Raw genomic sequence first — 13,310 nt, 5'->3', positions numbered from 1 at the left:
AATGAATGGGCAAATAAATTACCCTGCTAACAAAATGGTAAATGGGCCAGAATGAGGATTCTTAAGGCTTGCCAGCTGAATAGGTCTTTAAAACATCAGAAAATTGTGAAAAGTGCTCATCATAATTTCCCAGAGCTGAAAGTAAAGTCTTCAAATTGCTGACTGTTAATTCACTGTTTCAATGTTTGCTTGAAAAATGACTGAAATGATTAATCAATTATCAAAATAGTCTGCTATCAGTTTTCTTTTGATCGACTGATCGTTGCAGCTCTGCCTCTCACTGCTCGCCCGCCTGCATCCTTTTCTTGCCTGCTGCTGTATCATCCATGTGCAGTGAATCGTGCATGCCAAAACCTCTGCTCATTAATTCAAAGTTAACATGTGTAAACTTTTAAAGGTTTTTCTCTAACGCTGTGCTGCTCTTTGTCTTTCCCAGGTTTATCTAAGATGGACAGCAAAAAGCGTTTTTATTGAACAGATGACAGCACTGTGGTCCTGGACACTGTCACACCTCACTGGAGCTTTTTCACTCTTTAAATTTGTATCCTGTTACAGCATTTTATGTGTTCTATGCCATCAAATGAGACCATCTGCAGCTCCTCTGTTGTTTTCAGATGACTTTTCTTGTACTTGCTCCGTTGTGCTTTGCATAGTGAAGCTGTGAAGGGATTATTTATTTTTCTAAGAAGCTTGTGCAGCTGTAATGTAGGATTTTTCTTCTTTACCTTGACAATCAGGCACACAGGGCCGCTCTGAGAAATAAAACGTTACCCCTTCAATAAGGTTTTCTGTTAAAAGTTGAGAAAGGACCTGCTTTATAAAAGCGGCAGTGCTACATGCTGAAAGTTATACTACAAGTTTATGCCCATCAAAGCAAAGACTTCCCTTTGATAACTAGAATTGTACTCAGAAGGGTGTGTACCTCAGCCAAGATCCTCTTTAATTCAATCAGGCCTAATCCAATATCAGGGGGAAAAAAACATATTTAAATCTGCTAGATCCAGATTTTATTTGTATCTGCATCAAATTCCCTGAGAAATTAACCAAAAACACCCTATTTCACAATGTTAGAGAAAGTGAGAGAGAAACGTCCTGGATCCGTCCCTTTATCAGGATCTGATCAAAACTTAATGGGATCTATTCTGGGCAGAGACCAATCCTTCATCCAAATTTCATTGAAATTCAATCAGTAGGTTTTAGATAATCCTGCTGACAAACCAACTAACAAAACCATAATCTCTGTGGCGGGCCTAATAACGGGATGCTAATGACAATGATGCAGGTTTGAGTCTATGATAACATCTGTTGGTGGAATATCTGTGTGCCGTGTGCTCGAAGCATTTACTGCAAATACTGCGTAAAGATCACATCATGAGGAATCTCTGATTTTAATTTACTGTATCTAAAAGAAGAATTTGTTTATTTGCCACTGTGATTTTCCTGCTGATTCCCTGACTTCCTGTTTTATACAGTCTATCTGTCACAAAAACGTTCCCCTGTTGAGGCTTAATATATGAAATGATTTCAAATAGCCTCCCAGTATTTGTTCAAAATGTACAAATGTTTATATGTACCTTAATGTGAATGAACCCTACTGTTGTATTGTATTGTATATTCCACTTCATAATTTCATCGGATGAGAATTTATACTTTACTCCACCTGAATCCATCAAACCTTGCCTCTGTAATTAATTGACAGACATGGAAAATGATTTTTGCCTTATTTTTGTTAAAAGCACTAGCTGGTTGACCATGGGAGGTTTGAGCTGACAAGTTATAATCAAACAAAACTGATCAGACATTTAAAAGATATTCTATAAAGTGTTACCCCTTTTTTTTTTCTTTTTTTTTTTTTATACAAGTTTAGCTCTCATGATGAGTGTTTCTGTGTATTTATTAAGGTGAGTTCTGATATGCAACAATGTTTACAATTCACATCACTGATGCGAAGACAACACTGTGAATATTTAAATGACTTCTGGTTCTGTATTTGAATTGCAAGTCGTTTATGAATTTTGTGCCCGTTATATATATTTTTTTTTTTTATTACCAAAAAATGACAAATGCTGTTTTTTTTTATGTCACCTGATAAACAGAGATGGAAAGGAGATCTTTGTAGCTATACTTTGTATGATATTTACTGAAAGAATTAACCCAGATGAGAAGCTTCATATGGAGTGAGTATGCATTTCTGATGATGGTTTTAGAAGTTTTGTACAAACTGGAAATTTTTATATCTTGTCACCTGGTTGTTTTTGTCATTTTTATATGTTTGTAATGAATAAAATGTTTTATTCAGAATGTACCAGACTTGGGAAATGTTTTTTGCATGTGACAATGAACTGGGTTTCTTTTTAGCTTAATGAAGTCAGAGATTATTCTGGATAATTTCCAGAACAGGGCCGAGGCTCAACCCATCACCACAACGTGGTGCTCGCAGCCCAGGATGTAAACATTAATGGCATTCTGCTCTGCTGAGCTGTAAAATTAGCTAGCTTAGTTATCTAGCCTCTCGTCCTGTGCTGTGATACGGTTGGTGGGTGTTATAACACATATTATATGTTAGCCATGTTATAGCAGCAAGCTTAAAAGCAGTCAGCAGCACTACTTTTGTTCTGCCAAATTTCCAAAGTCCCTTTTTGAACTTAAGAAGAGGGGGAGGGGATGGGAGGTGTAATCTCCTCAGCATTCTCATGTAGTGGAGACGCTGCTGAGCTTTCTTCACGGTGGAGCCTGGAGCCGGTATTGATGGACCAGGTTAAGTTCTCCACCAGGTGGACACCGAGGAATTTGGTGTTCTTCACGATCTCCACCAGGGACCCTTGGATGTTCAGTGGCTAGTGGTCCCTCTGTGTTCTCTGGAAGTCAACAGACATCCCTTTGGTTTAGTCTATATTCAGGGACAGGTTGTTGACTTTGCACCAGGTTATCAGTTGTTCCACCTTCTCTCTGTATGATGACTCATCGTACTTGTCGATGAAACCCACCACAGTCGTATCGTCGGCAGACTTGATGATGTGGTTCGTGTCGTGTAGTGCTGTGCAGTCGTGGGTCAGGAATGTGAACAGCAGTGGACTGAGTACACAGCCTTGAGGTGTCCCTGTGCTCAGTGTGGTGGTGATGGAGGTGTTATTCACGATCTGGACCATCTGGGGTCTCCCTGTCAGAAAGTCCAGGATCCAGTTGCAGAGGGATGTGTTCAGGCCAAGCAAGCTCAGCTTCCTAGACAGGTGCTGTGGGATGATTGGGTTGAATGCTGAACTGAAGTCTTTGAAAAGCATCCTAATGTAAGTTAATTCAAATTAAATTCATAGTTATTAGTAGTTATTTCACTGTTAACAACAATTAACGACAACAGAATGTTTTTTTTTTTTTAAATTAAGCAATGTTTTATTGTAAAGCTGCAACTAATGTTTAATAGAGACTGTGTAGATAATCTAATAATATTAATTGGATGGCCATTACAAAGTTGCAACTGATGTTTATAAACCTGTATATTGCTGAATAAATGGTTTATAAAGCATATAAAGCTTTGTTAACAGTGAAATCACTATCAACTAAAGTTGAATTTAATATACAATTATAATGTATTTATTATCAAGTGTTACCCTATTATTAACCCGCCTCCAACTGTGATATTAAAATTAAATAATTTACACCTTGTGGTACTCCGCAGATCACCTGGCCCTTACTAGCATATTTCAGAAGAATTTTGATATTTTGTCTGAGATCTGTTTACTCATTAAGAGAAACTCATTAGCATTATCGTTCATTTCAGTATTCAGTTAAATAAGACCTTTAACCATCGGTGTCATATATGCTGGGAACACTGGGAACACTAGGAACATCATCCCTACCACTCTTGCAAATGACCAATTTTGATCCTAGCCCCTTTTAAAGGCATAATACATTAAAAATGTGTTGAATGTTGCTTGAACCTATAAGTATTAACCAACAAATGCCTCAGGCTCACTGCCGCTGACACTCTTCTTCCTCTGGTGGCATCTCTTCAATCGCTGTGCCAGTGTCGGCTATTTGCACACGGCACGTCACCTGCCCTCATATGGTGTTCAGTGGGCATAACCTGTGCTAATTAAAAACAACCTGCCGAAAGCCTAAGATTTACGATCGAGACAATTCATCATTCAGCACATGTAATGTAAGAGAATGTTGCAGCCTGAGGCCCATCGTGTGTTTAAAAATGAATAAATAAATATATAAACATTTAATAAAATGGTAGATTAGGGATTCCTTTACACTTTTAAATATTTATATTTTGTATTAAACATGATTTAAAGTCAGCAGTTCCTTTGCCCTCAGTCTGGCCCCCTAATGGCAAAAAGGACCATGACGTGTGCCTCAAAGCACAGAAAGTGCTGGATGTTTAAGCCAGATCTTGCCATTTCTACTGATCCCTTATCAACCTGTTGATTTCTAAGTTAGTATCTCATTATATGACCTTATTATTAAACAAATATACATATGAAGAAAATGTGTGCAATCATATAAGCTATGTAAAAGATGTCAGATTTGCTAAGTTCATTTTTAAGGCAAGGTTTGTTGAGTTTCTGGCAGACTGAAGACGTTACTGTATTAATCACTGACTATATACAATAATGTATTATCTATATTAATACATCTATATTTATAAATTAATCAACCTATGCACCACTGGATGACCAACGCAGTCATGTGGTTTTACAAGTCTGTTAGATGTAATGTACAGTAGCCATGCAAGCCACGTGTTCAGTTAACAGAAACAAACCCTCAGCATAAATCATAGACCTGACTGTCATATCTTTTCCCATAAATTGAACAGTTTAAGCAATTCATTGGAAATAAAATTCTAATGTCACAATCACCCACCACAACGCTGTACTACACTCTCCCCAGACAGCTCAACAGCCATTCACACCTGGGCTCAGCTGGCCTTAGAAACACACAATTTCTGTCATAACGCTGCTTGTCAGCTTCAACTCTACTCTAACAAAACCCAAAAGTATATCAAAAACATGATGAAATCATTATCAATGTCTGTGCTCTATTTTCCAATGTTTTTTTTTTCCTTAGTGTCAAATATTTGTTTCAGTGCCAATATAACTTTCTCATATTCAAATGTTTCAATGTGAACGTCTCGTCTGTTAGTTCAGCTTTTGTTTTCAATGTCAGTTGCCATAGTTACCATAGTCACCGTTCTAGCTCCATCACATAACAGCGTCGCTGCTGTTCTGAGAGCTGAACAAGCTCCACACATGACTGTGTTTGCCTTCAGCCATCATCAATGTCAACTATTTCAGCATCACCTTCAGGGTTTATAGAGTCATAAGTTTGCATATGACAGTGACAGGAGGAAGGACAAGTAGTTCTCATCATCTACCATAGATTGTATTTAGACTGGATCCTGGTGGCAGTTACTTTCTATGATTTCCCTGCCGAAGATAAAATGCACGTTTACCCCAAATTAATGGGTTTAGATATTGATCTTTCGATATGAGACCCCAACCTGGATCACAAATGCTTGGTATAAAAAATATTGCTATTTCCGTAGAGCATCATTTCCAGCTTAAATGACACCAAAGAAACATTTCATGATTTGCACATCCAATGTTAGCAGATTATGTGTTTCAGTGACCTGTTTTGGAGTCCATTCATGATTAAGGTAGATAGTGCTCTTACAGTCAATTTAACTTACCTGCTACACATGTCGCATTTTTGCCGATATGAATAAATACCATCAGTTACACATGACAAGCCATTTGCTCTTTCACTAAAATATTTATGTCATTTCAGGTAAGAATTCATCACATTACAGAGATGTATGTATGTTGTACATAACCACAGACGTTCTCTAGTTCTCTCCCAGGCTTCAGCCGTCACATTACTTGGTTGACATGCGCATGACATGTTTGACCATATTTCCAATACCATCAAATATGTAGTGATAGTGGTACTCAGTTTCCCACATGAAGGACGGGGTGCTGACCACTTTGTTCTTCTCGTCCACATAGGCCTCGTAAAAGAAAGGGTTAAGGTCAAGCATGAGTTATTTCAGTAGTTATTTTCAAAATACATTTTTTCATGGTGTATAAAATGTCAAAGAATACTAAATGAAAAAAATGCAAAAACCAGCATCCAAGTCAACATACATCTTTGCAGATTTGGTTTACTAACACAGATAGTGAAGGATATATATGGCTCGCGGCCGTTGTGGCGGGCGCCCATGCTCTTCACAGCCTGCACCATGTTGGTGTGAGGCCAGCTCCCCCAGCGGGTCGAGTCGTCCCGCTCGTAGCCCATAGTCACCTCGATGTTGGGCAGCACGCGGCAGGCCAGCACTGGAGCCATGCTGGCCAGTCTGAAACAGTCAGCGGGAGGTCAGCTGAGGTGTTTATAAATCAAGATTAAGAGACGAGACTGATCAGGGTATGAGAATAATTACCTTACCAGTATCAGACAGGAGAGATTGAGAGCCTGAAAAGGAAGCTCTCCCAGCATGAGGCGCTGACACAGCAGTGTGAAACTTTGACCGGACAGTGTTTACTCATTACACTATTGGTACTGACAAAGAGATGAGTGTAAAGCCAGATCACAGATTGTCACCTGCTTTATTATCACCATTTGTCCATAAATAAAACTGTAGAAGAATATTCAACAGCTGTGGGTGGAGAAACCTGCACTGGCCATCTTGTTAAGTTTTACTGGGATCCTTGAGACTTCAGAAACAGCTGAATAAAAGCTGAAAATGAAAAGGTGGGGGAAGTGGGGGAAGTTTTGATTTACACCAGACAGGCTGTATGGAGTCATTTACATTCATAAGGATTTCTGGTGGTTTTAAATGTTTGCGTTACAAAACTTCACCTGACTTTCCATCTTCATGGGGTGAGTTGATATTAACTTAATTTTTGGGTGAACTCATCCTTTAAGGCAGTGGGATCCCAACTGATACTTGACATAAGTGAAAACAGACAACATGAAACTGAGGACAACCTGAGCTTCATTAGCTCTGAACCTTTTTGCACTCCATCAAATGCAGCAATCTAAGACTATATCTGATGATATTTAAAGCCTCCACAGAGCCACACTGTGCTCCACCCACACGTGTCTTCACTTACTGCGTCTGATTGGACCTCTACTGAGTACTGTGTGGGTGTTACATGACTGCTGCCTTTGTCATCCGCCTGTTATTTTATTTGATGGTTGACAGACAAGAAACAAACCTCTACCTTCGTCATTATTATAAAGTCACGTTGCACATTGATTTTACACGATTCTCTGCAACTTGCTCGCACTCCCTTAAATATGCTTACACTTTGTATGTATTGAAGATATCACACATGCTGCGGTACAGCCACAACTTGCACTCTACATAAGGTATTTTGATTTATTATAGGAAAAGATAAATGTTCAAATGTCCTAGTAAGTCTTGAGATTGTGCCAGCATGCATGATAGTAGGACCCTGGAACTGATGCAACTCAATGAAATTCAGCCATCACTGATGTAATGTGATGTGTGTGTGATGTGATGTGTCAAAATGTCCCGGCCAAATCTCAGATCCGGTATCCAGCATTTTAATTTATTATCGGTTGCTGATGAAGTAAATTCATTTACAAATGTGCTAATTTGGCTCTGATGCAGCATGAAATCCACGAAGCAACTTGTAACTAAAGTTACCAAATAAATGTAGTCAAGTACATTGTAAAAGTGCAACATTTGCCTGTGAAAAGAAGTGGGATAGAAGGGTAAAGTAGCAGATAATGTAAATCTACATGTAAAGTACAAGTACCTCAAAATTAAAGTGCAGTACTTGGATACGTTCCATCACTGATTTCTACAGCAAGTCAGTAGTCAACTTACTCTACAAGCATGATCAGTAAAATCTGCCTCTTCCCTTGTTTATACTCCTAATTCAAACAAGACTGATGAAATCTGAGGACACACATGGAGCTGCAGCTGCATGGTTTGTACTGCCGAGGGGCTGTATGTAAATGTCACGGCCTCCAGGGGCTAAATGATTGCTTTGAGAATGATCAGCTTAACAAGGGGGGGGGGGGGGGGTGTATCTGACTCCAACAGCAACATGTAAATCACAGTGATAATGACACTGACTCCTACACTTCAAAAAATTAATTAGCTTTAATGGCTCAATGAAAATAGGAAATAAGTAACTGCTGCTTCATCCTCTTCTTCCTCCTCCTCTGCCTCCAACTCCACTCATTAATTCCTGTAATCCTGCATCTCATGTTATCTCTGGCCTGCCATTCTGCACCAGGCCACCGGGTGTCCCCTCACCTGACCCTGTTGCCTGTCTGACCATTGGCCCTCCTCATCCCATCACCCACGTGTGCCAAAATAGTAGGATCGTTCATTCTCCAACAGATTACATACAACGTACGTTGCGTTCATTCTGTCTGTCTGTTTCAAGCCTCAGGATTTGTCTGCTCTGACTGCCTCCGTGTTGCTTCTTGTCAGCTTGGAGAGTGAGGACATTTTTTACCAAGTTTTGACAAGTCTCATGAGATAAGTCTTGTTTTGAATAAGCGCTGGCAACTGATAAATTGTCTGACTTTCCTCCCTTTCTATAGCTGCTCCAGCGTCCCAATTCCATTACAGGGATTGCTTTAAACCTTGTGTGTTTCTCTAGCCTAATTCAGTCTAATGTAATCTGATTTAAAGTGTGTGTGTGTGTGTGTGTGTGTGTGTGTGTGTGTGTGTGTGTGTGTGTGTATACAAACCAGCGGCACTTTGCAATTTTGTCTCATGTCTGGATTTAAAATGAATTTGGAGTGATTGCACAGTCAAAAAACAATAACTGAATGGCGCCTGAATGATACATACCCAATAGGCTTGCGTGAACGGTGGAATTCTTTAAGCACCCTCTCCACGTCGTTATGCAGCTTGCAGTCTTTGCCATCCTTCACAAAAGAGGATCTACAGAGTTGAGAGTTGTGTAATAATATTAGTGCTCCATCTACACCGTGCCAGCTTGTATTGACTCGCATTTTACTCTCATTTGAAGTGATGACATCAGTTTTCATTATCCCTCACAGATTCTTGACGACGCCGTGGCCTCCAGGGAAGATGACGGCATCAAAGCTGTTGACGTCCAGCTTGGCCAGGTCCTGCATCTGCATCATTCCCTGACCGTGACTGAAGCGGGCCGCTTCCATCATCATGTTCCTATGCAACGGCCAGAAATAATCATAAATACTATCATGTGGAGTTAGTCAAGTCGGGAGTGTAAAGATGAAATAGTTAAGTACTGGACCCGTCTGGGATGCGTCTGAAAATGCATCAGTGTTTGCAGGCAAGCCTACCGGTTCTCCCCTGTGGCCGGCTGCTTTCTCATGTGGTCCATCACATGCATTTGCTGCTGATTTGGAGCGAACATCTGGAAGCGAGCACCGTTGCGGCTCAGGTGGTACATGGTGCTGAGGACAGAGGTGTCAAGTTACTATCTCTTCACAGTAATGAAAAAGACCTGTGCTGAGCTCAACAGGAGTGATACTCACTATACTCCCTCGTGGACATCAGTCCCATCCCACCATCCACATCCTGAGAAAACCTGGAACACATCCACAAAATCACAATAATGTAAACACTCGTAACTTATCAATGATTTCATCTTGTACCGTGTTGAACTGATATACACTTACCACTGCAATATTGGTGTTTCCCCAATTGCCATAGTCACCGTGGTGAACAAAGCAGGCAGGCTGCCGAGAGAGAACAGCCAGAGTTTGTTTTGACAGCAAAGTCCTGGTTGCCAGCATGATTTCGCTTCAATCTCAGTCTTTTAGGAGGACGGTGTAACTTAGTGTACCTGCTCCTGAACCTGTTAAGACTTTCAGTTGTAACAACGATCTGGCTGTCTGTATATATACACCGGTGTGACGAAGTGACGTTGCCTCATAAGCTCTATTTTCTGAGAAGAGGCATCGCTCCTTTGCCTGGAGTGGCCTATGCTGCCGTCGAACACCCTTCCCTAATAATACCCTGTTTATTCATCTGATTAACTTAATCAGATGATTTGGCCACAGAGTGACAGTTCAGCTTTAGAGCGTAATCTAAACATGTAGTGCTTTAACCCACGAAATATCTTGACAGTTACAATTTAACTCTTTGTACAACATCTATATAAACCTGCAGGAAAACATCAAAATATCCTTCAAAACATAGTCATTTGTAAGAGCAACTGACTTAAAGTTTGAACTTTTAAACAACATCGCATCTAGTGAAAGTGCCTCTCATGTTATATCCATGAGGTAGTTCAGGGCATACAGTATGCCCTTTAAAGTCTATTAGGTTGTAAGGCTCTTACTCAGTGTAATGCTGTGTTGCGTCTAGACGGTAAACCCAGAAATACCCTGGTCAGACTGAAATGTCAAAGTCAATATATTGTTAAATCAAAACTACAGCTTGTATCTGTAGACTGCAAGAACCCAAGATGAAACTAGAGATCAGGAGGCAAAATATGGCATTTATTTTATTCTTACCACTTTTTTTATGTATAAACAATCAATATTTACATACTGGTGATGAAAGTATCGCAACAATCTGAGAAACGAAATGCAGAAAACGGAATAAACAGAAGAATACACAATCAACTAGAGTCACCACATCAATCACAATTTTAAACCTCGGCTGGAACCTCGTGTGACCTGTCCTCGTCGTAAGCTTCTGCCTGAAGGTTTAAAATTTGCACACAAAAGAACTCATGCATAGAAAACACATACTCAAACTGTCACGTATGGTGATCACAAAGTACAAATAAGGTTTCTTTTTTTTTTTTTTAAATCAAATACAAGAAACGTGACATGACCGGCTTCTGCGGCGGACTCCCTGTTACGTTAAGTGTCAGTTATTGTGAAACATACGGAAATGTTTCTCAATTTCTCCGTGGCATCCAGCTGTCAACACACAACACACGCCGAGATCGAAAAAACTCACAAAGACCGGCCTCACATTTTTTTCAATTTCCTTGAGTTATTTCATGTACAAATGTGATTAAATAAGACTAAACCAGTGACAGATGTCTACAAAGGAAAGAAAGTAAGACACGGCACAGACAGCTAAATAATAAATAATAAGGTCCATCTGATATTTTTATATAAAAGAAAGGTCTAAAACAAACTTCTCAGTGTATTCTTGCATTCTTGATAAATGCATTTTTTTTTCGGTCAAATAAAATCATACACATGGCAAGCTTATCAAAAATGACATCAAAATGATGCTTAACAAAGCTTGATCCACGTCCAACCAAGAGCAATGCAACTGCTGACAATCTGCCGACAGCCCAGCTTCAATAATTGGCACTGATCAGGCCGTGGCTGTCACCAATGACTTGTGATGAGCCACTTGTAGAACTCCTTGCAGTTTTGTTTGCTTCACATGTTAGAACCAAATCCTAAAAGCCATTTACATGCAAATCACTAACAACTTCAGTGGTGAAAGAATGAACCATCTCCTAAATTCCTGGCACCACTAAAGAAAGCTTTCATGCACCCAAGCACTGTCAGTAAAGGAGTTTGTGCACTAACAGCGCACGCTGTGTTCATTATGTATTTTGCGAAGATATCCATTTGATAAAGATTGGGGTTTTGCTCATCAAGCCAATAGCCGTGCTGAGAGAGAGAGAAGCGTGTGTTAACAAAGCCTGTCTGGCTGCATTAGGGCGTGTAGGCAGGCGGTGGCTGAAACTGATTGGCAATGTCATAATCAGCAGGAAAAGTTTCGCTGCTGTCCTCCATCTCCGAGAGCAGCTCTAAGGCCTGCTCCTCCTCCTCAGTGGGGTAGTGGCGCAGGAGATTTGCTGCTGTGGCGAGGATGGAGGCTCCACCGGCCCCTGCCACCAGGTAGAAGCTGATGGCGAAAGTGACGTATATGAGAGAGCCGTGGTACTTTTTGTGTTGCTGCTGCAGTGACAAGATTAGCTCCGAGGCCCAGTAGCAGAAGCCAATGACTGTGGCACATTGCAACACTGAGGAGAGAAAGAAAAAACTGTTAAGGACCCAAAAAATGACTTCATCATCTTCTCCAAAACACATCGCTGTTGTTGTCTGACAACTTAGTACCTGTGAGAATATGTGCAAATGCATATCTGCGAGTGATCTTAAGTGCAGGGTGCTTGGGGCCAAACACATCCAGGAGGAAAGCAGTCAGGCTGCACAGGATGCCCAGGAAACAGAAGGCAGCGATCACCCTCAACAGCAGGATGGTCTGTGGATTCACACAGTAATCTGGAGGACATAGAGACATCACAAAGTATTACAAGTGAGCTCCTAGATCAGTCTCTGCTGTATGATTTAATGAGCTTTGTGCTGGTCCTCACCGTCCAGAAGCTTGGGGTCAATGTACCCCAGGACATCTGCCACTCCCAGCTCTTGTCTCGGACAGGTGCCTCCATGAACCCGGAGCCAGGCTGGTTCGGCCAGAGCCGTACACAGAGCAGTGATGGACAGAGCTCCGGGCAGGGCCGACACCAGGCTCCGCTCCGGCTGCTTGGGCAGGGAGGTGCCCCCTCTCCTCCTGCGACCTCCAGGGACAGTAGAACCCGGCGGGGCATACATGATCACCCACTCTCCCTATTGTCTGTGGTCCCTTTGTTGACAGTAGGTGACGGCACTAAACGATCCGTTAGTAAGGTCAGCCAACTGATTGTCCAAAGTAAGAAGTTAGCCGGTACAGCTAACGTTACCTGGGCGACGAACGGGTGACAGCGGTCCTGGCGCTTTGATCACGGAAGTATCTAATGTTTCCAACCGACGTTTGACCTTAAAACTAGCTGCTTGACATAAACAGGATAAGTATCTGACTGACGAGCAGACAATGAACCGATGGCCTTCGGGCCTGTTAGCTCTGTTGTTAGCGTTTGACGCTAGCTCACAGTCAACGCCAAATGTCGCCAACTGTCATAGGAAAAAACAACTTAATAGAAGCAAAGTATATAAACACTAGCCTGTTAACTAACCCAGCTAACTATAGTGATGAAAATGACCACAAATTCGGTCAGAAAAACAAAGACAAAACAAAACAAAAGGCAGCTTACGGCTGTTTCCTGTAAAACATCGACTTCCTTGTTAACAGTATTCTTCTTCGTGACTTCAGCAGGCTTCAGCTAAACGCGAGTGTTGATCGGTACTGCCACCTACTGGTGGCTCCTCCAAAGACAGTTAAACGACAACAACACTAGCTTGGATAATAGTGCGGCACACCTCATAAATACCTATTTATTTGTTATTTTATTTTTCATAGCTGTCATTGCTCCACGTATTGTATGTTATTATCATGGGGAAAAAAACAAAAAAACAAA

At 41.0% G+C, this 13,310-nt stretch overlaps 3 protein-coding genes across 13 annotated transcripts in view; 1 reads left to right on the top strand and 2 right to left on the bottom strand.

Annotated features, from left to right (window-relative positions):
• igsf9b (immunoglobulin superfamily, member 9b) overlaps positions 1–2,305 on the top strand; it is a 35,908-nt gene extending 33,603 nt beyond the window's left edge. For all 11 annotated transcript variants that reach the window (XM_037098501.1, XM_037098510.1, XM_037098503.1 and 8 more), the window contains one exon: positions 437–2,305. Coding sequence is in view for 1 of the 11 variants with exons in the window: in XM_037098512.1 (XP_036954407.1) it covers positions 437–474 (38 nt within the window). In the remaining 10 variants the exon portion in view is untranslated. The remainder of the gene's footprint in view (positions 1–436) is intronic.
• Positions 2,306–5,761: 3,456 nt separating this feature from the next.
• Positions 5,762–11,669, bottom strand: es1 (ES1 protein, mitochondrial). The gene is made up of 7 exons (XM_037097252.1): positions 9,655–11,669; positions 9,511–9,563; positions 9,316–9,429; positions 9,047–9,178; positions 8,837–8,929; positions 6,190–6,355; positions 5,762–6,013 (listed from the first exon to the last, which is right to left on the bottom strand). The coding sequence occupies exons 1-7, from the start codon at positions 9,769–9,771 to the stop codon at positions 5,879–5,881; spliced, it is 810 nt and encodes a 269-aa protein (XP_036953147.1). The 5' UTR covers positions 9,772–11,669; the 3' UTR covers positions 5,762–5,878.
• On the bottom strand, positions 10,459–13,088 carry tmem127 (transmembrane protein 127). Its single transcript, XM_037097253.1, has 3 exons — positions 12,330–13,088; positions 12,073–12,237; positions 10,459–11,978 (listed from the first exon to the last, which is right to left on the bottom strand). The coding sequence occupies exons 1-3, from the start codon at positions 12,565–12,567 to the stop codon at positions 11,668–11,670; spliced, it is 714 nt and encodes a 237-aa protein (XP_036953148.1). The 5' UTR covers positions 12,568–13,088; the 3' UTR covers positions 10,459–11,667.
• Between the last annotated feature and the right edge of the window lie 222 nt (positions 13,089–13,310).

This window comes from Acanthopagrus latus, chromosome 5, assembly GCF_904848185.1.
Source record: "Acanthopagrus latus isolate v.2019 chromosome 5, fAcaLat1.1, whole genome shotgun sequence".
NCBI lineage: Eukaryota > Metazoa > Chordata > Actinopteri > Spariformes > Sparidae > Acanthopagrus > Acanthopagrus latus.
The sequence above is the reverse complement of the archived record's forward strand: the minus strand, read 5'-3'. Positions and strand labels throughout refer to the sequence as shown.